This window comes from Peromyscus leucopus, chromosome 15 (genome assembly GCF_004664715.2).
Source record: "Peromyscus leucopus breed LL Stock chromosome 15, UCI_PerLeu_2.1, whole genome shotgun sequence".
Classification (NCBI taxonomy): domain Eukaryota; kingdom Metazoa; phylum Chordata; class Mammalia; order Rodentia; family Cricetidae; genus Peromyscus; species Peromyscus leucopus.
Window position 1 is genome coordinate 48,950,837 of NC_051076.1, and position 24,554 is coordinate 48,975,390.

The 24,554-nt window shown below is 36.0% G+C and overlaps 1 protein-coding gene across 2 annotated transcripts; it reads left to right on the forward strand.

Moving 5' to 3' along the window:
• The first annotated feature begins 4,857 nt into the window (after positions 1–4,857).
• LOC114688157 (complement factor H-related protein 1-like) lies at positions 4,858–24,401 on the forward strand. Of its 2 annotated transcripts, XM_028862780.2 has the most exons (7): positions 4,860–5,024; positions 8,024–8,218; positions 9,033–9,209; positions 12,313–12,492; positions 16,565–16,741; positions 21,150–21,323; positions 23,703–24,401. In XM_028862780.2, exons 1-7 carry the CDS (start codon positions 4,952–4,954, stop codon positions 23,921–23,923), a joined length of 1,197 nt encoding a protein of 398 aa, XP_028718613.1. In that variant the 5' UTR covers positions 4,860–4,951; the 3' UTR covers positions 23,924–24,401. The 2 variants fall into 2 exon arrangements, with proteins under 2 accessions (XP_037067254.1, XP_028718613.1); XM_037211359.1 differs by lacking the exon at positions 16,565–16,741 and having other exon boundaries at positions 4,858–5,024.
• The last annotated feature ends 153 nt before the right edge of the window (positions 24,402–24,554 follow it).

Consider the following 24,554-nt stretch of genomic DNA (forward strand, 5'->3'; position numbering starts at 1 on the left):
ACCTCTACTACAAAACTGTTGAAACTCTGAAAAAGGAGACAGAGAAATACACTATTAAAGTAAAAGACTTTTTAATTGTGGATTGGTAGAAGTAATACTTTGAAAGTGACAATTTTGCCAAAATCTACTTACAGATTCAAATTAAAAAAAAAAAAAATCATAGATACCCAAAAGTCTTGCAAAAAAAAAAAAAACAGTTCTGCAGGGAATAGCATTCCAGATTTTAAGATATAAAAAATCATTGTAATAAAAAAAATATGCTATAAGCACAAAAACAGACATGTAGAAAATTGAAGACCAAAACATAAGGACACTTAACACCAACCACTTGATGTTTAACAAAGATGTGAAAAGCATATCCTGGCCAAAAAATAAAAATAAAAAAGCATCTTCAACAAATGGTACTAAGAAAACTAGATGTCTACATGCAGAAGAGTGAAATTATACCTGTATCTACCACCTTGCTCAAAATCTATCATGCATAAAAGAGCAAACGTAGAATCTGAAACACTGAAAGTGCTGGGAAGAAAACATAGGGAATATCCTACATGATATAGGTATAGGGAAAGTCTTTTTGAATAGGACCCTATTGGCACAAGAATTAAGGGTAGCAATTGACATATGGAATTTGTCAATTCCCCCTCTACTTATATATGTTAATATATTTTAATTAATATACTTACATATTATATTGTTATGTATCTCTATTATATATATATTATATATTATATATATCTCTATTATATATATATATTATATATATATATATAATAGCTGTTGGGTGGTCTTTCCATTATGCTGTGAATATGTGCTGCTAACATGGGTTAATAAAGAAGATGCTATGGCCTATGGCAGGGCAGAATAGAGGCAGGCAGGAAATCCAGGCAAAGAGACAGGGAGAAGAATGTCATAGTCAGAGGAGATGCTAAGCTGCTGCCTGGGAAGCAAGTTGTAATACGACACAGGTAAAGCCACAGAACACATTAATAGAAATGGGTTGAATTAAGTTGTAACAGCTAGTTAATAATGAGCCTGAGCCGTAGACCAATTTGTAATTGGTATAAGCCTCTGAGTAATTATTTTATAAGTGGCTTTGGGACAGGAGATGGGAGAGATAAGTCTAGACCATGGGGCTAGGCAGGACAGAAAAGCTTCTGGCTTCAGTTGATGTCCACCATGGGTCATTGATCCACATAGACCTAAAAAAAACCTTGAAAAAGATTCTGAATGTACAGGAACAGATCCAAAAGCAGCTTTCTAATTTGTGTTAGTCATGAGGGCTGGGGCACAAAGATGCTGCAGCATTCAAGCTTGAATACAGGATGGCATATATCAACTGAGGTACACAGAGGTGTCTCCAAGCCTCACAGTGCACTGCTTGGCAGATTTATTTTTTGCTAATACAGACAAAAAAAGGTTCTGGGCTACATGCTGCTTAATTGAGGCATACACCCACTGCTTCCCAGAGTTGATGGTGCGCATGGGTCCCAGAGCTGGCAGTAAACATATCTCCACCATGTTGGGAAGCTGAGGGGGGGGGCATATCCAGCAGCCAAAGCTGCAAATTTGCATAGCTTAACAGTTTAAAACTCTCCTAGTGAAAAATGGATTATAGATTCACAATGAAACACATTTGGATGAATAAAACCTCTAAATGATTTACAGTGTGTTAAAAAAATTTACATAGGCATAGGGAGAGAGGAAAAGGAGTATAGGCAGTTATATAAAAAAATAAATAGTTTCAAAAAGTGAAGTCTTTAAAGAGACAGTCAGAGTAATATAAAAGGAGTAAGTCATGTAAAGATGGAAAATACACAGAGAGTCTGTATTATATATATTATTGTGTTTTCTTTGAATTTTTTAACTGTTAATGAGCTAAATGCAGAAAGACATTGGATTGTAAAGGCTGCTAAGTTAAACCAACATATATATTTTAAAGGTATCTTGACTTCATAATTTGGGTCTAAGGATATGTTGCTTTGGAAAGGAGGTTCTGCTTTTGCTTCCACAGAGGATGAGAAGCTGTGGATTCCTTTCAGGTTAATATGGTTCCATCAAGGAAACCCCCCTGAGAGGTCTCCAATAAATGTAACAGTCCAGATAATCCAACATTCAGAATAGCTTCAAATAAACTGACTGAGACGATACAGCCTCACAGACTACTACAGTTAAGATTTAGCCATAATTCTAAATTTTCTCAACTTCCCCGTAAGATTGCCAGCATCCCCAATTGGCAGGAAGTAGTATGAAAAGCTAAGCCCAAATTTCCAAAATATTGTTTATAAATGTTTGTTTTTATTTAAAGGGGGTTGATAATAAATGGTTAATGGTCATAGTCAATCTTTCTCTAAAGAAAAAAGGGGGACATTATATGGAAATGGTGAAAGAAAGGTAGATTACTAAATCTACTTTAATCCAAAAAGCAACTGTTAATCTTACATATTTTACATTGGTATGGTTTTTAGTTTACTGGTACAAATTTAAAGTTAATTTTGTTATACTGTATGTATATTTCTATTCTTATTTAAGGTATTAGATTTTTGCAACTCATTTAAAATTGTAATATATCATTAAGAAATACAGAATAGTCATCTATAATAATCAAACTTATAGTCATGTTCATTAGGTTTTCTAGGTATACAAAGACATATTTCAATTAGGTAGGAAATCTTCAAATACTTCAAAAACCAACAGAATATGGTACGTAAAATGCTTTAAGAACTTAGACTTTTCTGGACAGTAAGATACATCTGCTCCTGGCAACACCAATTACCTCAAAGAAGATGATAGGCATCGAAGAAACTCTTTTTACATTTGCTTACAATGTGGACAAGGCTAGACATTTGGGCAAAAAACTGCTCTTGCTTGGACTGCTTGACAGTATGTTATACAACATGCAGGACCCATAGGAAAGTGATCACTGAAATTGGCCAAAACAAGGTGAGATGGTCCTTCAGGTTCCTGCTTCACAGAAGAAACTGCCATACTTTCCACAGGACACAGCAGAAAGCAACTGATGAACTTTGCCATTACACAGAACAGTCCTTCAAATTTTCTGCTTCATTGAAAAGTATGTCAGATACTTTAGGTCTGTAGGTTGAATATAGGTGCTCCAGCAGCATAGAGGAACTGTGGGTGTTTTGTCCAGGCAGCCAGTTGTCTCTGTCATTTCGAGAATTTTATAAGTTGCTAACAATGCACTTCCTGTTTACTCAGGTGATATTATAAGATTCTGGGGTCTTAGATGGAGTTGAAGTTTAGATAGTAATATTTATAGTTTTCCTAAATCATGATAACAAGGTAAATTAGATATGAAACTTTAAACTCACAAAAATAGAATAGTTGATAGAGTATTTTCTTTAATTTTGCTAAATACAAATAGACTAGACATTGTAACTGCAATTCTTGCTTGATAACTTTTCTGTTATATGTAATTTCACTATGTTAAAATGAAAACCTTCCTTTTTGATTAGAGAGAAAAGGGAAGAGCTTTGGGATGGTCTTTCTGTAAGTTGTGAGTATGTGCTGCTACCATTGGCTAATAAAGAAGCTGTTATGGCCCATTGCAAGGCAGAACACAGCCAGGTAGGAAATTGAAGCACAGATAGAAGGAGAAGAAAGGCAGAGTGAGAGGAGATTCTGAGACCCTGCCTAGGAAGCAAGATGTAATGGGACACAGGTAAAGCCATGGAACATGTGGCAATACAAAGATTAAAAGAGATGGGTTAGGTTGTAAGAGCTAGTTAATATGAGCCTGAGCCATAGACCAAACAATTTGTAATTGATATAAGCCTCTGAGTAATTATTTTATAAGTGGCTGTGGTACCAAGAGTGGGAGAGATTCATCCAGACCACGGGGATAGATGAGACACACAGAAGCTTCTGGCTACATATACTAGTCAAGATCATAATGAATGATGTAACCCAGACCCAGAAAGACAAATGTCACAAATTTTCTCTCATTAGAGACTCCTATATCGAAATCTTGGAGTAACTGTAGAATCCAGGAAAGTAAATATAAACTATTGCGAGAGAAGTAAGGTAGGTGAGGAACAGAAAAATGAAAAATGGCATACAGATGATCTGATGGAGAAAATGTCAAAAAAATGGGAGGGATCCTAATTACATAGAACTAAAAGACATAATTTCAAGAGGGAGATTAAAATAACAATAAGAATGTATGAGAAAGTCATAAGGAATAATACTATGAAGTACCCAATTCCTAAAACCATAATCATGTAAGTGTTCTATAATTAATATAATTCATGTATGAATGTATATATATATATATATATATATATATATATATAATGAAATTTTCTCTAATAGGCTGGCAATGCTTCCTCTAAAAACCAAAGACCATCTAAGAAACACACTAATACTAGGCAAGAGAAACACTCTTCTGAGTTGTTGGACCCAAAACATTACAGACTATTGTTAATTAGAGTTGGTTGCCCTCAACAGGTGGAAGATAAGTCTCTACTGCTGAAGGAAGATTCCATGTACTTCACCACAGAGTTTGGAGGACCCAGAGATAGAGCTTTCCTTGAAGCTTCCTTACTGAGGACTAGCATTCATGGTACCAGAAGTTGCCAGGCAAGCTTCCATGAAAGAGAATCAATCCACAGTCCTACACAGCTATGATACCTATACAACGGGAAAAAGAAATTTCTCATCCTCCTTCCTGAATACTTTAGTTTGATTGTCTGAGAGACTAGCACAAAGAAATTGAATGATATTTTATTGTTTGATAAATGTGAAATGATTAACTTAGAGTATTAATGTGAGAACACCAATTGAACATTGTTTATTTTGTCCCTTCTTCTGTGACCTTTGATATTTACCAAACTAGCTGCCGGTAACACAATGAAAAACAAAGTCACACGCAGTACTATTAATGACAGGATTCCCAGAAGCACCACCACTGCTGGAGAGCTTTAGGTTTTAGAAGATGGGGTGGTCTAGCATTTGGTTCTTAGCCAAACTGTTTCTAACACTATGGCTTTCTACTGTCAACGGTGCAGGTAAGTGGAAACAGATTTGAAACATGCCCTTCCTACTCAAATGTATTTATCTGCTGTGTGTGTATGGGAATATTTTCATTTACTTTAAATGTTATTTAAAGACATTGAAAATAAAAAATAGACTGTAAAAAGTATTTTAAGTGAAGAAGTAGGAAACATACCGAATGGTAAAAACCAATCCATTTATGGATATAGTTCTGATAAGCAATGAAAGGGAAAAATCACATAAAAGGGGTTTTCTCTGCTTTCTAAACTTCAAAGTGTGAATAGCCTCTAAATATGATTTGGAGAGAACAAAAATTTATTTTTTAAATGCATAAATAACAAATGTAACAAGATGAACTTTCAAAATGAATTTCAACTTAAATTAAACAAAGCCACTTACCAAGACAAAGCTCCATCAGACTCTGAACATCTCTAGGTTTTTGTGAGGTTCATTTTATCTTCACAGATTAGATATTTTAACCTCATAGTCTTTAAAAATGAATGATTTTTTGCATTTCAACCAAATTATCATTCATCTAATAGAAATATCTATAATAAGACAATGAAGAACTGTTATTTTTGTTGTAAACCATCAAAATGCCAACACTTTGCTCTTTTCTGATCTGTCCAGTGAATGTCGAAAGTAGAAGGAGATTATAATGCCTCCGTATTAACACTGTGTATGAAGAGGATCCCTCAGGGTTCCACAACTCAACCACAGTCACGGAATCACAAACAATGCCTTAAAGAAGGAGTTGGATTCTAAAATTTAGTCACTGTGCTCAACTCTAGCTTCAGAAAGTTTTTTTTCCCTGTAATTTGTGTTTTCTCAATCTTTACATATGATTAAGGGTAATTTATATTTATAATTTATATTTATCTTCACATATGATGAAGTATAATTCATATAGTTCTTCATTTCTCACATAAGTGAAAACGATAGGAACAGGGTAATTATTTTTAAGATCCATTCTTACAAATTTTGTAACATTATTTCAGAGACTTAAACTCATTCTATTTGTTACCACATTTCACGTTGATTTGTAGTCATGGGAAAGCAGTTACCTAAGAGAGACACATTCCATCCAACCAAATGATATAAAATTTTTGTTTTCAGTTTTTTTAACTTTAAAAAGTTTTAGATTTATAATAGATTATATGTCTTCCTTGCCTTTCCTCCCTACAAACCATCCCATATATCCCATATGCACCTCCTTTTTTTTCAAAATCCTGGCCTCTTTTATGACTAGTTGTTATTGAATGCATATATCCCTAAATCCAGCTAGCTCAGTTCATATTATTTTATTAGTATACACTGTGGCCTGCTTTTCTGTAGAGTCTGAAGAATGACCTATAACAATCACACTTCTGATTTTGAATGATTAAGTTTACTAAAAGAATGAAGCAAGTCAGAGTAAAAGAATAATTAGCAAGTAAGATTTGACAAATAGATGAGAGGTTAGCAGACAGACGGCAAAACATTATTTCAGGCCTTCAAGATGTCCAGCATTAATTCTCTAGGTTAGCTAATTTATGGTGAACATCTGGACTTTCCCTCTGAAAGTACGCTTGGATGATGCTTCTAAGTAAGAAAAATAGCAACAGGTAGAGATCATATGATCAAATCAGGTACTCAGAACTTCCCACAGAAATTGGAAAAGTTGAAACAGTAAGCTGGAGTTTTCAACTGCCCTCCTTGTGGCTAATCTTTCAGTTTTCTCTGCTCTTCCTGGGAAGCCAGGTGGAGAAGTCCAGCAGGCTGCCTTAGCACGCTTCCTCAGTTTCTGTGGGAAATCTGCAAGACAATTTCATGATGTTACCTTTCTGTTATTTTTGTTTTTACATGGAATACTCATGGCTCTATTTTTGGAAAGACACTTGGCTTCCATGATAAAAAAAGCTTGCCTCATCTCTTTCCTCAGGTTATTCTGGAAAACCAATTTGATGTTTTTCTATCAGTTATTCTGTCTGTCTATAATATATATAGGATATATTTATCATCTACCTAACTATCTAGCTCTTACAATTTATTACTTTACATTGGCTTTTTGTATTCTGGGTCAACTATGTTAGTCAAAGCAGAAGATATGGATTTAGTATGTAATTTTCCAGACAGGACAGCACACCTGGTAAGCCTGAAGTGAAGGGCAGATGTTCAAAGATCATCACTGATTATCTACATACTTTAAACTCCATTGAGGGACAATGTTAAGAAGGAATTTATAGGAAGGGGAAAGGGAGATGAGTGAAAATGCCAATTGTGTGAATGATATAAAGACTTTGGATAATCCCAGAAAAGGAAGGTGAAGGAGAATCAAGCCTCCTGGGGAAGAGTTAGTGACTCCCCATCCCAAGCTGCCTGAAGCCAAATACCTGTGTGAACTGCATTTTGTTTTGTTACCTGTCCACATATTGGCCAAACAGCAAAGTCAACACACTAAGGTGTTTTTGTTTTTTGTTTTTACATATATGTCATACTATACCAACTACTCAGCATGCTTATTACTCCCTTGAGACAAACACCAGAGAAAATCCTGGTAGATACAACAATGACCTCAGTAAGAGGAACAGTGGAGGATGTTAAAGCAGAGTCCTCTCATCCAGCCACTACTCACTGTGCAGTCAGGGATCTGTGATAGCATCCTGTGTCAGTTTTTGAAAAGTCCTGTTGGGGTATCTTTCTGAATATTGCCAAAAACTTTATAATTCATATCAAGGCAAACTATAAACTTCATATTTATTAATAATATCATCCTCAAATATTCATATACTCAAGGAGTGCTGGCTAATTAAACACAGTAGTGGATTTCATAGAGGAATTTTTATTCTTATTTATGGGATACTTGAAGGTCAGTCTATTCTTTGATAATCAAATGATATACCAGAAAGCACTTAAACTGTATCCACTGAAGCCAGATGAAAGGAAAAATGATCATCAAATAAAAAATGTATAATTGATGATTCTCAGTGGTGATTAGTATTTACTTCTTTATCTTTGTTTTATTTTTTTCAAGTGAGATATTGTGATTTCCCAAAAATAAGCCATGGGATACTACATGATGAAAAGAAATACGAAGCATTTCCCCCTGTTCGTAGTGGGAAGGTTTTCTACTACTCATGTGAATATAATTTTGTGTCTCCTTCAAATTCCATCTGGACCCGCATAACGTGCACAGACTCAGGATGGTCACCAACACCAAAGTGTCTGAGTGAGTAAATGCCAATCCTTAGATGAGCACTGGATGAAAGAAAGGGAAGCCCCTGTGGGAGGGCCTCATGGGCTCTGGAAAATCACAGAGTTGGGCTCAGAAGGGGCAGATACAGTCTTTATTTTATGAGGTATTTTTCTTATGAAAATCCAATGAAGACTATACTGTCAACATGTGATCTACAAAAAAAAAAATCACTATTGAAGGCCAATAATGAATATATTTGACAACAGATCTTGTCAAACATCTAATTAGTAGCATTCTAGCCATGCTTTTTATATACAAAAAAATCACTTCGTATATCCACTGTATTTGAATTATCTTTTCCCTCAACTATTCATGGAAATATGTTTTACTTTTATATTTTCCAAAATTCACTACATCCTTAGACTTGTTATCTATAATACATTGACCCTTCAGTGAATGTATGCCACAAACCCCAGGATGACAGGTATATTAAAAGAAAATGATAGTAAACGGGATAGATAATCAGTGAAAGAGATAGCAAGAATCATCCCTTGTTGAAGAAACATTCAGAAATAAAAGAAACCATGTATATCAAAAATACTATTTTATATACAGAAGTTTGTAAGTGGAAAAATATTTATTTGGAAAAACTATTTCCAAAGTGTAGACATGAAATCCCTGGGGAAAACTCACATCCTAGACCGGGGGGAGAGGGTGTTGGCAATCTTCAGAAACTATTTGTATAGTTTGTTTCAGTTGTGTCGTTCTTTTAAAAATGTTTTAATATGCAATCTAACTTTCTATTGACTTCTTTCATACTGTGGATTAACCTTTTTTTCTTCCGAAGGGGTATGTTTCTTTCCTTTTGTGGAAAATGGTAATTCTACATCTTCAGGACAAACACACTTACAAGGTGATATTGTACAAGTTGTTTGCAATGAAGGCTACAACCTTCAAAATAATCAGAGCACCATCGAGTGTACTGAAGAGGGCTGGTCCATTCCTCCCAAATGTGTATCCACCAGTAAGTACAACACTGTGCTCTCAGATCCTGTCATGATCTGCAATGTTTAAAATCAACAATACTGTTACAGGTTAAATACAGATCTTTCTACTGACTTTTGCCACTTGCCGTTTATATTCAGGTTACAGCTGTGTCTAAAGTGGTATCTAAATATACTGGTTTATGTGTCTAATTCAAGTGGATGTTATAAGTAGAAATATTATGTGAGTACATTCTGAAGACAGACTGCTCATGATAAAGTCAAATCATTTTCTGTCTGCAAAACCATGATTTATAGGAAAAAAGAAATAGTTAAAGAGATTTTTTAAAAAGTCCTAAAATGAGTTATAATCATGAGCTGTAACTTGCACATTTTTAATTCCAAAAGAATTTGGGAAATGCCAATGAAAGTGTTATCTTTTAAATTGATCACTATATTGTCAAGAGTTTCCTGGCACTATTAACAGCATTATAAATCATATACTTTAGACAATGTTAGTGTCTTGCAACCGATCAAAACATATTATTTTGTATTAAAGTTTCTATGTGGACCTACAAACATTATTCTCTCTCTCTCTCAAACAGACATCTAAAAATTTGAATAAGATAAAATAAAAAACACTGTAGAATAGGACAAAACAAACAAGCAAATAGAAAAAAAAGAGGAGAGGAAAAGGTAAAAGAAACACAGCTAGACATAGAAACACACAAGTTCACATACAGAGAAATCTTATGAACACAAAATTCAAAATCATAACATACAAAGGACTTGCAACATACAAACCATAACACAATATGCAAAAGACTGTAAATTTTATTTTTTATAAAGCTGCAAGAATGCCTTGAGTTTGTTTTATGCTAGTTGTCTACTGCTAGGCATGGGACATGCCATTATGCATGATTTGTATACCCAGTGAGACTACCTTGGAGAAAATTAATTTTTTTTCTGTTGTTGTGTGCTGTAATCAATTGGAGATAGCTACTAGATTTGTGTCTACTTCCCTTTCTGGGTCAGACCACATCTAACTTAGACCTGTGCATGCTCTACACATAATGTCGCAGACCCTATGAATTCACATGTGCCTGATGCATTTAGAAGTCCTTATCCCCTGGTTTTCTTCGTCCCCTCTGGCTCTTCCAGTATTTCAGCCTGGTCTGGCTCAGGGAAGATAGTTGGGCTAGTCAACCCTTGTGATTTAGTAAATGAACTGATAACTAGTGTATATCCTACAACAGAATCACACATTTTATCTGTTGTTTTTACAGAATTATATGGCACTATGTAAAGTGAATAAAATAAGTGAAACCTATTTAAAAGTAAAATACGTTAATAAATACGCATACCTATATGAAGTTGTTTTAACCTATTCAGTTGTACCTTTCGGCTACTTCAAAGAGATCATTTCTCCTGTGATTTTATTCTCTTTCCTTAAAGAAAGGATTAGATAAAAGAAGGAAGAATATGAGGAGGAAGGGTAAATGGTGAAAAGAAGCTAGAGAGGTGTCTTCAACTCCACGCTATAAATAAGATGTTTGCACAGTTTTCTTTGCCATTTAAATTATCTGTGTTCTACATCTGGTTTATATAATCTTCATAAAACTGCATGTGGTGAACACACCCACAGTGCAGTTTTTGAGTGTGAGACCCTCACCACCCTTTCCCATATTTGTTTTTAAGGGGATTCTTTGACAGTAAAACTCAGGCCAGTTTTACATTCCCAGAGCTGATGGTGGTCCAACCCCCTTTCTGGGAAAATTCCAAAGCACAGAGTCAAAATGACTGACCATCTAGTGGTGATTGATAAACCATGAGATGTCCTGACTCAGGGGCCCCATGAACTGACTCATAGGGTGGACAGTATAACTTCAGACAAAACAAATCAAGACAAATAAGAACAAAAAAGAGAAGAGAGACCCTCCAAAAATAAAAATAAACCAATCCGAGTTGCACCTGTGCCAAATCCCCAACCACCCTGAAGGGCCTTGGGTTTTTGCCTTTAAAGAGCTAGCCTCACAAAGAAAGAGGAACTCCTCACTGCCTCACTGCTGTGAGTGCTTATGGATGAGTTCCCTCCCTGGCTTATACTGCACACCTCCAATAAACCTTGCTGTTGTATTCTGGATATCCTTGGTCTTTGGCGGTCTCTCTGGGGGCAATTTGGGAATAACAAGAGAACACCCTAAAACTAATGTTTTAGTCCACATTTTATGATATATAGAATAAACAAGTAAAGGTCATCACATTTCATACATAGGTGTGAGAAATAGCTGAGGTGGTGGGCTTTGGCTTTAGGAAACAAAAGAAGAGCAATTGCTGTCTGATTTTATAATCTCAGAAAAAAATACAGTATCTTGTATAATGTAAGAAAATTGATTTAAAGGGAATGGAAGAAAAAAAGTAACCTTGGCTTTTAGTTAAACAGGGAGACTTCTTTTCCTCCGTTAAGGATTTCCTCCAACCTGCATCACACACTTATTTCTTGCAATGGTGGATACTAGTTGTCAGCAGGAATCATCCAATAGACAGGCTTCTGGGTATGTCCGTGAGCATCTACTAGACTGAGTTAACTAGACTGGGTTAACTGCAGTGGGAAGATACACTCTACACTGGGCAACATCATTCCATGGGCTGGGAACTCTGACTCACAGGAAGGGAGTGAGCTGATCATCAACAGTATTCTCTCTCTGCTCCTGACTGCAAACACAGCTGACCAGTTGCTTCACGCTCTCACCACCATGACTTCCAGAGCATAATGACTGTGCCCCCAGATTGTGAGCCAAAATCAAAGAGTCGAAAAACATTTCTTTTATGAGTTTCTTTTGCCAGGTGTTTTGTCATAGTCACAATATCAGTCATTAATACAGTCTGTGCTCCTCACCTAAGGTAAGATTCCACTTAACTAATTTTATCTTTTCTCTTAGTTCTTCTCAGATGTTCTTCATAAATAAGTATAGCATATTTTCTCAGTTTACATGATTGAACTTTATTCAAGCAATCATTTCTGTAGCCAGAAGTCACTAAAGTCTTGATATTGTGTTTTGCACTGTACTTTCATTGGTTTTTCTTAAGTCTGTACTTTGATTTAATCTCTCAAACATTCAAATGTTGTGTTCTTAAATTCAGCAGGGAAATGTGGGCGCCCTCCACCTATTGTCAATGGAGACATCACCTCTTTCCCATTGCCAGAATATCCACCATCATCATCAGTAGAATACCAGTGCCAGTTCTTGTACCAACTGCAGGGTAGTAAGAATATAACATGTAGAAGTGGAGAGTGGTCAGAACCACCAAAGTGTTTATTACGTAAGTAACTCATTCTTACAGATAGTGGGAAAGTCCATTTCATAATGGGATATTTTGATCTTTACAATAACACACTCACATATTATAATTACTATTTTATCGAGTGCATGATTGCCAAATATCAGCATGTGAAGAAAGCAAGATTATTAAATTTTTACATAAAATAGTTAACAAATTACACATGTTATTCATCATTTAGCTTTTATTAACATGTATTGTTGTCCATAAAACTGCACACCAGCATACTATATCCACACCTGTATACACTTTGCTGTAACTAAAGCCAGCATCTCTCATACACCCTCCCCTTCCTTTAGACATGTCACCTAATTCTACTGATCACTGTCAGGCAGTCAAGAGGAATTTTAGCTTTTCTTCCCACTGTTCGAGAAAAGACACAAAGGACTTGTCTTCCCGTGTTTGATTAACTTCACGTATGTCCTCCAAACTCTGTCACTGTGCCTTCCCACTCATGCCACTCACACTCTACTATTCACTGTCACATGATCAGGAGGACTTTTCTTTCTAATTTTCACTGTAAAAGAAAATACATGAGACTCATCTTCCTCTCTTTGGCTCATTACACTTAATGTCCTCCATGGCCATTTTCTCACTCAAATAATAAAAAATTATCTATGATGTCTGAACAATATTTTATTGTATAAACATATGACACTGTCTTTATGTATTCATTAATTGATGATGGTAATCAAACAGTTTTCCCATCTTACCTATTTTCATGACATAGCCGTTTTCAAAATATTAATTCTGAAATATCTGAAATGGACTTTTAAGAGAATGTTTGCACCTACATTTGCTTCTTCCTCACACTTACTTTATATATCTTCTACTATTAAGCAGGTACAATTTACCTGTTCTTAATGTTTGATACTGGTAGCTATTTTTTCATTGTTGAATACTACTTTAACTAGAGAACATTTTGTTTTGGAAGCTATGTTAGAGATGCATTCCTTCCGTTTTTAATTTCCTTGAGGCATTTTTGGTTGGCTGTTTATTTTCTAATTTGAGTCATATTTATTGTATTAAATTCTTCTGTTCTTTAATTATATGAACTTTATTACAAACAAATTGCATATAAAGACACCATCACGCATTAAAATAAAGAAGTCTCAAAGCTGATACATCTCAATGGACTTCTAAGTAGATGGAACTGCCATTTGGAATGGTCAGGATTTTGCTGCTATTGACATTTTCAGTCTTACTTTTATTTAACTTACCCAGCTTTTCATTTCAAATTCTTCTGTCTCATTCTGTTTCCAACTCTATCCTGTCTATAATTTTTCATTCTTTTTTTCCATTACCTTATTTCCTTTCACTATTTTTTGTGTTCTCTTGGAAATCACTAATTATAAAAAATGGTTCTTTTAAACCCTTCATCTAACATTTATCCATGTCAGTCTATTTGGAGTTTCTTACTGGAGAAATAACAGACCTTTGGAGGAGTCTTGTTATTCTTAGGAGGCTATCGAAAAATCCATGATATAATAATCACATTTTATAGTGATTATTTATATATTATTTATATATACTATATATTGTTATATGATACATATATATATTATATGTTATATTATCAGGGCAATTATGACTTGTCTTTCTAACAAGTTAGAATGTTAGGATCTTAGGATATTTTATTTGATCACCATTTCCTTTTTTTTTTTTTTGGTTCTTTCGAGACACTGGTTCTCTGTGTAGCTTTGCGCCTTTCCTGGAACTCGCTTTTGAGACCAGGCTGGCCTCGAACTCACAGAGATCCACCTGGCTCTGCCTCCCAATTGCTGGGATTAAAGGCTTGGGCCACCACTGCCGGGCAACTTTTGTATTCTTGAAACAATGTTTCCCCCTTATAATGAAAGTAGATTTTTTTTTGTAACATGATATATCCAGATTATGTTTTTCTTTATCTCTACTCCTCTCACTTCTCCACATCCTGTCCCATCTGCACATATCCCCTTACTGTCTTTCATTAGAAAAAAAAACACACAAACAGCCTTATAATGAATAATAATAAAACAAAATGAAACAGACACGTCGGAATGAGACAAAATAAAGAAACTGAGGGATAGAGCTGAAGAAAAGACACAAAAAAGAGATGTATACGCAAAGCCCCACTTATTTGTACACTCATGGATCCCATAAAAGTACTAAACTGGAAACCACAATATATATGCAAAGGACCTGGAGGGTAAAAAGAGAGAAGGAAAAAATATAAATAAAATAAAATAAAATAAAACATAAACAAAGAAAAGAAAAAGATGGAATTTGAAAAAAAAAAGAAAGAAAGGAAAAAAGAAAAGCCATGACAGGACATTATGAAACAAGGAACTTACAAATAGGCCTTTGAGTTGTTTTATGCAGCCTACACTTAAGAGTAGTTTGTTTCTCCTGTGATACTTCCTTGGAGAACTCTAAAATTTTCATCTGCAAGTGGTTATCTATTGGAGATTGCTTCTGGGTTAAGGATGTGGGTGTGTGGTAACTTTTTTCACCTCTGTGGCCCTTTCTGGTGCAGCCCAATCCAGGCCCTGTGCATGCTTCCTCAGACTCTGTGAGTTCCTGTGTGCATCAATCTTGTTGATTTAGGGGTCTTGTTTTGGTGTCCTCCATCCCCTCCTGGTTCTTACACTCTTTCAGTCCTCTCCTCTTCTGCATGATTCCTTGAGCCATGTCAGGGGGATTTGATGGAGACATTGCATTTAGGGCTAAATAATCCAAGTTCTGGACATGTTATCTGTCTTTGGTTCTCTGTACTTGTTCTCATCTGCTGCAGGACAAAGCTTCTCTAATGACAGTTGAGCAAGGCACTGATCTTTGAGTATAGAAGAATGTCATGTGGAGTCCTTTTATTACTATGTGTTTTGTTTAGTTGTTTTTTTTTTTTTTTTACAAGAGTAGTATTTAGTTTCACAGCAGCACTAGGTCCCTGGTTATCCAGTCACCCAAGCAATGTCAGATATGGGTTACATCCCATGGAGGAGCTCCTAATTTATATTAGATATTCCTTGGTCACTCCAACAAGCTTTATGTCACCATTTTCATATCATAAGTTGCAAGCAAAATATACCATTATAGATCAAGAGTTTGTGGCTGCATTGGTGTATATATTTCTACTTTGGTACCATGAAAAATATCTTCCTGTAACAAAGATGTTAGCCTATAGGGCTGAAGGCTTTATTTAGGCACCAGCTCAACTTTGCTATGATCAGTCGGTTGTGTAGGTGTTGTCTTCACAATGTGTACTTGCCTCCAGTTTGTGGAAAAGAACTGATAGTCTTGTCAGCAGCCTGAGTATGCTGGAAATTCCCATGTGACCCCTTTGGTAACCCATTCAATTAGATGTAGCCCAGTCCCAATACTAGAAACTTCATTTGGTGACAAGAGATATCCATTGGTCCTCTGTCTCCCCACATTTTTTGGTGATTTCATTTTCATTTTCTTCATATATGTATATATTTTAGGAAGGTTCTACTGTATTAAGTTTCCATAATACCAATCAAATGATGCTTAATTTTAGCTACCCTTCCCTGTATTCTGTTCCTTGTCTCCACTTCTTCATCCATAACTGTCTAAATTATTTCCCCATGCAGGAGAGACTACTCCCTGCCTTGGTCTGCACCTAACCTCTGTTGTTCTATGGATTTTCTCTTAACTACCATTGACTTAACAGCTAATATTTATACATGAAAATACAAACCATATATGTCTTTCAAGGTCTGGGTTATCTCACTCATAATGATTTTTTTCTAGTACTATCCATTTACCTATGAATTTCATTATTCCTTCCTTCCTTCCTTGCTTCCTTCCTTCCTTCCTTCCTTCCTTTCTTTTTTCTCTCTTTTTTCTTCCTTCCTTCCTTCCTTTCTTTCTTTCTTTCTTTCTTTCCTTCTTTCTTTCTTTCTTTCTTTCTTTCTTTCTTTCTTTTTTCTTGTGTGTGTGTAAATATACCACATTTTCTTTATCCATTCATGGGTTGAGAAATATACTTGTAATTTTGTGTGCTAATTAAATACTCAAAGATGAACAAATAGTGATACTTTCTTTTGCTCTTTAGATATTTCCTGTGTGAATCCACCATATGTGGAAAATGCTGTTATAGTAACAAGGCCCATGGATAAATATCCATCTGGTGAGAGAGTACGTTATGAATGTAATAAACCTTATAAACTATTTGGCGAAGTAGAAGTGATGTGTCAAAATGGGATTTGGACAGAACCACCAAAATGCAAAGGTAAGCCCTCATATTTACCAATGTTTCTTTGACAATATATTTTGGTTTCTGTACATTAGAGAAAATAAAGTGCAGTGATTCTTATGAGAAGCACTATTTTTCAGTTTTCTTTCTATTTAACTGAAAACTCATCTCTCATACAATACACCCAGACAACAGTTTCTCCTCGTTTACACCCCCACTTCCCCACTCTCCTCTCTATCCTAGATGCATCCCCATACCTTTTCTCTTCAGAAAGAAACAGACCTCTAAGAGACAACAGTTTAGCAGATAAAACAAGGTACGATAGGATAATCTTTTAACAGCCTTCACATCTATGCTGCACAAGGCAACCTGACTGGAGGGAGAGAGTCCCAAGAGAAGGCAAAAGAGTCAGAGACACACTCACTCCCACAAAAAAAAATCAAGCTAAAAGCCATAACACATACATAGAGAACCTGGTGAAGAACCATGTAGGCCTCGTGTTTGCTGCTTCAGTCTCTGTGAGCAGGCCCATGTGAGCCCTGCTTAGTTGACTAGGAAGGCCATGTCCTCCTGGTGTCCTTCATTTACTCTGACTCCTACAATTTTCCTCCTTGTCTCTGTGGGGTTCCCCAGTCACCAAGGGTGGGACCCCATGGAGACCTCCAATTTAGATTCTCTCCTCATAATGTCTGACTGTGGGTCTGTGTACCAATCCCATCTGTTCCTGGAGGAAGCCTCTCTGATGACATCTGAACAAGGCACTGATTCTACTTCTCTGGGCTGTCCAGTCTTCAGTTCCTAGCAGTTCAGGCAATATAGGGCATAGGCTCCCTAGATATAGCTCAACCGTTAAAAGATAGGCTCACAACCAAAATAATAAGAAATTAAAAATAAAATAATGTCAAGAAAGTTTTAATTCTTTTGGAAAATTAATGAAGAAATATGGTGGGAATTTTTCAACCAATATTCTATTAGATTAGAGGAACAATTGCCACAAAGGAAAAATGTATCACTTTACATTTTAAGTCACACATTTATTTATTGAATATTAAATGCATAAGATATAATATTTATATGAGGCTTGAGAAAAGATTTTTAAAATATTCACTTTGAAATGTGAGTGGTGTTATAGAATATCTACTTATAATAAAATGTAATATCTTCATTGTTATATTCCCTTACTTCTTTTTTTTCAAACATTTTATTGATTCCTTGTGAATTTCACATCATACATCTAGATTCCACCCATGTTCCTGTCCCTTCTTATATGGCCCTTGTTTTTACAAACCCCCCAAAACAAAATAAAATAAAATTTAAAAGAAAAAAGAATGAAAAAGAAAGAAATAAAAATCTCATCATGAAAGACCTGGACAAAGCTGTGCTGTCCTTTGGGGCCTGGCAGGCCAAGAAATGTGGAGGAGTTCCATTTTCTTTCTTTCTTTCTTTCTTTCTTTCTTTCTTTCTTTCTTTCTTTCTTTCTTTCTTTCTTTCTTTCTTTCTTTCTTTTGTAAAAGACTTTACTGCTTCTTTGTGGATTTCAAATCATGCACCCCAATCCCACCCATCTCCCTGTCCCTTATCTGTCCCCTGCCCTTGTAAACACCCACCAAATTTAAAAGAAAGAAAAAAAAATCTCATCATGGAAGCCGTAGAATGACCTAGCGAGACACACAGTATATGCCTTTTAATTTGTATACCTTCACTTGCAAGTGCTCAGTGCAATGAGTCATTGGTCTAGTCTTCATTGGGACTCCTCTTAGATATTCTGTTTTTGCCCTGTGTCATGGAGGTACTACAGCTTTGGATACACAGGACTGGTGCTTTCATGTGCTCCAGCAGTTCATAGATGAGGTAGAGATTTTGTTGGGCCAACACATAGTCCTTGTTCTAGGCCTGAGTGGTAGCTAGGTTGGTCAACCAGCCTGTTCTTCTTCATCCTCACCACCATAGAGATCTCTCCAGCATGTCCACAGCTAGCTCACCCAATTCAGCAGGCAGCAAGGGATAGGGCCAGTTCTCCTCTCACTAACTTGGAGCCAGCTTATTATATTCCACACCACCATGGCCAGGTGCTACAGGATATCTTTTTGTATGCTGTGGATATGTTTTGCTCTGATTGCTTGATAAATAAAGCTGCCTTGGCCTATGGCAGGGCAGGATGGAGCCAGGCATGAATATCTAAGAGAGATAGTGGGAGGGGAAAGGGGAGAAAGGAAGGAGAGGCTGTGAGCTGCCAGCAGAAAATACCGGTAAGCCACGGCCATGTGGCAACTTATAGATTAATAGAAATGGGTTAATTTAAGATATAAGAGCTAGCTAGCAAGAAGCTTGAGCTATAGGCTATCCAGTTGATAAATGATATAAGCCCCTGTGTGTTTACTTGGGTGTGAGCAACTGAAGGACCAGGCAGGATACAGGAAAACTTCCAGCTACAGCAATGTCTCCTGTGTTGCCCAGGCAAGGTGCAGGGTCCACTCCTCCAAGAGCAATAGCCTGTGAGAAGTATGGACAGCTCTTCCACTCTCAAGACCAAAAGGCCAGTTCTCTTGCCTGTCACAGGTGGCAAGGGAAGGGAGAGTCGCTACAGGATTTCCTTATTTCTTATATGTTGAATTAAAAATGTGGGAGTTTCCTGAGTACATGCTGAGACTTAGTTTATAAGCACAGAAATTCCCGGAATTACTTCAATTGGTCATTTACTATTGAATATGAACTATATATTTTTGATGCACAAATTCACAGCGTATCTATAATGAAACATCAACTGCCAAGTCCTCTGCTCAAATCACTGTATGCAGATCATTTGCATGTGAAACAATTACTTGCATTTTCCATGTATCTGTTCTTTTGTTAATTTGTGTTTGCCTTCTCTGTTTAGCAGTCTTATTTTTTCCTTTTGCTTTGGGGAAATAGTTCTCAATACTCTTATTTTGGTATGTATCTTTTATTGGTTCTGAGTACACAATTTGAGTGTGCTATCTCCAATAGCTTCCTAGCCACCTGTTACTGAAGTCACCCTAGGTATTTGTGCTTGTGTGTCATCCTCTACAGATGCTGACATTTTATACTTCAGTGGAATCTGGAAACTATCCTTATCTTTAAAATCCATTTATAGTTCCCACTTCCCATGTTTTACTTAAAGATTCCTTCAGCAATCCCTGTTACCTATATTGAGCATGATTCTCAAATGTTAGGTTTCACCTCAAACATAAACATAATTATATGAGCAGAAAGATCATTCAATATATAACCCTCATTTTACTACTTTCCTCCTAAAGTCTTATTTTCCATTTTTATTTTTGTAATGAATACAGGTGCTTATTCTTTCTGATGAACTATCTGTTGCAGATAAATCCTCTTTATCTTTTATCTGAGGATGTCTTCATTACTCTCCTTATTGGAAAGGCTAGCACCACAGGACCTAAAATTCAAGGTTGAAATCCATTCCTTTCATTTCCTGTGGCCTCCATGGTGATAGGTGGGAAGTCACTTTCTTTTGGATCTTGATCCAGTGTGGCTAGTGATGACTTCATATGGATTTTTTTCAAGATGTTTTCTTTAGGCAGTTTCAATGCATATATCTAAATGAACCTCCTGGGACTTGTCCTGTTTGAGTTTACTTAGCATTTAAATATGCATATCCATGCATTATGTCCAACTTTTTCATTTTCCTTCATGCTAAAATATTTTCTGTGGATATTGGACATTTCATTTTTCCTCTCAACAGTGTTGGAGTTCAGTTCAGTTTCATGATGATTCTGCTGAGGCCTTACTCAACAGAACATTTCATCAGTATTTGATTTCTGTCTTTACTCGTGACCAGGACAATCAGCAGTCCAAAAGAGAAACAATGGCACATGGCCTTATGCAGCTAGTTGAGTCCTAAATTTCTTAACTGTAATTCTCAGTGTCTTCCCTCTTCCTGTATTGTTTACTAAATATATTATGTCCATGAATTCCATTTGTACTTAGCAAAAGTATAATCTATAGATATCTATACTTACTTTGCCCCTTTCAAAACCCAGAAAGCCTCATTTGCCTTCTGTGACTTTATAAGCTTTACTTTCTTGTCTATAAATGTGTGCTTCTGAAACATGATGATAAAGATCAGGAATACATAGAGCAATAAATACTCCAGTGTCTTGAAAACTAAGAAACTCTGTCTATATTGGAGTCTGTGTGCTTGGAAGCTGTTAAGACTTTATTAGCACTGGAAAACTTCAGAGCAGACTTGCTTGTTCCACTTCAGTAAGTTCTTTAGGTGAGAAGGAAGAAAGAACTTGTAACTTTTAGTTTAAATGATTGAAATTTCTTCTAGTATTCATTTCTGTAGCCAGAAATCACTAAAGTCTTGTTTAGCACTGTACTTTCATTGGTTCTGTTTAAGTCTGTACTTTGATTTGATCTCTCAAACATTCAAATGTTGTGTTCTTTGATTCAACAGGAAATTGTGGGCCCCCTCCAACTATTGACAATGGAGACATCACCTCCTTGCCATTGCCAGAATACCCACCATCATCATCAATTGAATATCAGTGCCAGTCCTTGTACCAATTGCAGGGCAACAAGAAAATAACATGTAGCAATGGAGAGTGGTCAGAGCCACCAACATGTTTAAGTAAGTACCTCATGCTTATAGATCATAGGAGATTCAGTTTAATGATACTTGATATTTTTCTCTTAATAATAAAACATTCATATATTAAAGCACTTTTGCTTACTACTTCACTGCCAAATATCAGTATGTGAGGAAATCAAGATTATTAGTTTCCTTTTTATATAAAAATTGTTGACAAAATTATTCATGTTATTCTTTATTATTGAATTTTTGCTAACATGTATAGATGTCCATAAAACTTGGTGTGAGCATGTTATTTCCATACCCCTTGTCTCAGTCAGTGCTTTGTTGCTTTGAAAAGACACCATACCCTGGCAATTTTTATAAAAGAAAGTACTTAATTGGGGATTGCTTACCGTTCCAGTGGTACAGTCCATTATCAGCATGGGGGGCGGGGAGTATGGTGATACACAGTAGGCTTGGTGGTGGGGAAGTAGCATAGAGTTCTAGATCTGGCCCCAAAGGCAGCAGGAAACTGTAGACCCTGGGCCTAGCTTGGGCTTTTGAAACCTTAAAGCCTATCCCCAGAGACACACTTCTAACAAGGCTACATCTACTCCAACAAGGCTACAGCTCCAATCCTTTTCAAGTAGAAACACTGCCTGATTTAAAAAAAAAAAAAAAAAAGCAAGCAATATATATGCCTGTGGAGGCTGTCTTAGTTAGTGTTTCTATTGCTGTCATGAAACACCATGACCAAAAACAGTTTGGGGAGAAAAGGGTTTATTTGGCTTTCACTTCTATATTGCTTCTCATTATCAAAGGAAGTCAGCACAGGAACTCAGGAACTGATATAGAGGCCATGTTGGGGTGCTGGTTACTGGCTTGCTTTTCATGGCTTGCTAAGACCGCTTTCTTATAGAACCCAGGACATCCATCATGGTCCCTCCCCCATTAATCACTAGTTGAGAAAGTGCCTTACAACTGGATCTCATGGAGACATCTCCTCAACTGAAGCTCTACCCTCTTTGATAACTCCAGTTACTGTCAATTGTCAAGTTAGCATAAAAAACCAGACAGTAAAGAGTACATTTTTCCAGTACAGTACTTTTTCCCCTCACATTCCTCATTGTGTTTTTTTTTTTTTACTTCTTTAATTATTTGTCTGTGTTCCCTTGGAAAAAAATTGTTTTAAAATTGATTTTTTTTTTTAAACTCCAACTGATCTTTTATTCACATCAGTACATTTGGTGTCTGCTACTGGCGGAGTAATGCAACTTTGGAAAAATCTTGTTGCGTTCCATTTTTCCATTTCTTGTGCTTTTTGCACAGCTGCTGGATCAATTTTTGATACACTATATCCATGGACACTTCCTTAATAGGAAGCTCTCTGCTAGAAATGTATCTTGAGCTACAGTGCAGCAGTGACTTCCATGTAGCACCTATGGGTTATTTGCCTGTAATTAGCAACTTTGGGCACGGTGAATCACTGTTTCTGTGAATTATACTGTATTAGGAACACTTATCAGCCCAGGTGGGGTGATAGAGACAGCTCAGGGTGTGGGGTGCTCACTGTGTCAAGACTCCTACAGTGTGGGTGCCAGTTCATAGAAGATGATGCAGGTTTTCTTAGAAACTGTGATTGGCAGATTTGCTACTTGCAAGGGTTATTCAGCAGAGAGAGGTCAGAAGGCTTCTCCTCTTACTAGACAATGGCATGAGACCAGATGCTGCAATGGGAGATGTGATTATGGGAATTTGCCACCCACTCTGTAGCACTTAGTCCCAGCCTTTACAGTATTGTATGATCAGATGTGTTGTGGAACAGGATGGCAGCACTAAATGAATTGGTTGGAGACAGCATGAACTTGGACATTATGTCCTCTTGCTTTTCTAGCAGTGTAAGGAAGGCCAGGGGCCAGGGTGGTGATTGCAGACTCTGCTTTCCAAGCAGATTAGTCACTTATCCAGTGTGGTAATTTGATAGATTTATTTTTAAAACTATGAAAATCAAATTCATAATACAATAATCACTATTTATATTTAGAAATTTGTAAGTGAATGATGAACATTATGAAGGTAGTTAAAATTTAGCTAAGAGCGGTATTTTTCAATATACTCACCTCACTGAACATTAGATCTGAATATCATATTCATGTCAAGGTTCAAATTTTTACCTTTGTCCAATACCTAAATTAATTCAAACAACCATAAATGTCCTGAAGACCAAGTGTCTTATTTCATTGACATTAGGAATCCTGGTTGTTGAAATCTATTTTATCACATTAAAACCATTTTTTGACAGCATTTGCTATTCAATATAAATTAATTCTATGTGCTGGTTTAATATATGTTTTTTAAAATTTTGAGAAATAATACTTGAAAGCTGAGTCTCTGTAGAATTATGTATTAATAAACGTTTGGTAATTTTTCTTTCAGGTGCATGTGTAATATTAGAAGAAATCATGGAAAGACATAACATAACTTTAAGATGGAAAGAAAGGCAAAAGCTATATATTCCATCAGGGGATGATGTTGAATTCCAGTGTAAATATGGATATAAACAGATAAAAACATCAACTCCATTCCGTACAAAGTGCGTTGATGGTCACATCAATTATCCCAGTTGCTCAAAATCACGTTCTTGGTTCAGCGGATGAATGAACCTTTGTTTGGAAATATGCATGCATGTTACTACGGTAGTTTCAGTTTCAGTTTGAATTATTGTTTAACTCATTTCTTCTCATAAGTATAAACTTGTGGTGGTATATGATGATTAATTTGGAGCCTAAGAGACCACTGCTACAAATGCAAAGCAGTGCATTCAAAACTCTTAAAGCAGAATGTGCTGTGTGCTAGCACAAAAACCAATGGTAATAAAAGAGATGTAACTTCTTAGTGTCTGTTTCTACCCATCATTTTTCAAAATCTCTCCAATCTTCTTCAGGACATTTTGATCTAAGGTTCTGATTCCTGGTGAACAGAGGTCATATTGTTTCATCTTCAAATTAGTATTATCTCACAAATATGTAATAATCAAACTGTCATGCTTAACATGACATGTTTATATATAAAATTAACATGAATATAAGTAATTGCCAAATACTACTTTTATGTCAATAAACAAAGAGAAGAACATTTTGTGATGAACTTCTGAATGTTAATTTGGCACATTGAAATATTTAAGCAATTATACAAAGCAATTAAAATTTAACTCAGTATAGGATTCTGCCACTGATATAAACCTATAAAATACTCTCTATACCTGATAAACAGGCAAAAAGCACATAC

Excerpts from the sequence above, each read along its gene's own strand:
- LOC114688157 (XM_028862780.2), top strand. The coding sequence starts at position 4,952 with ATGGGGTGGTCTAGCATTTGGTTCTTAGCCAAACTGTTTCTAACACTA. Across the intron at positions 12,493-16,564 it reads ACCACCAAAGTGTTTATTAC|ATATTTCCTGTGTGAATCCA; the intron begins GTAAGTAACTCA and ends TTTGCTCTTTAG. Across the intron at positions 21,324-23,702 it reads AGAGCCACCAACATGTTTAA|GTGCATGTGTAATATTAGAA; the intron begins GTAAGTACCTCA and ends TTTTTCTTTCAG.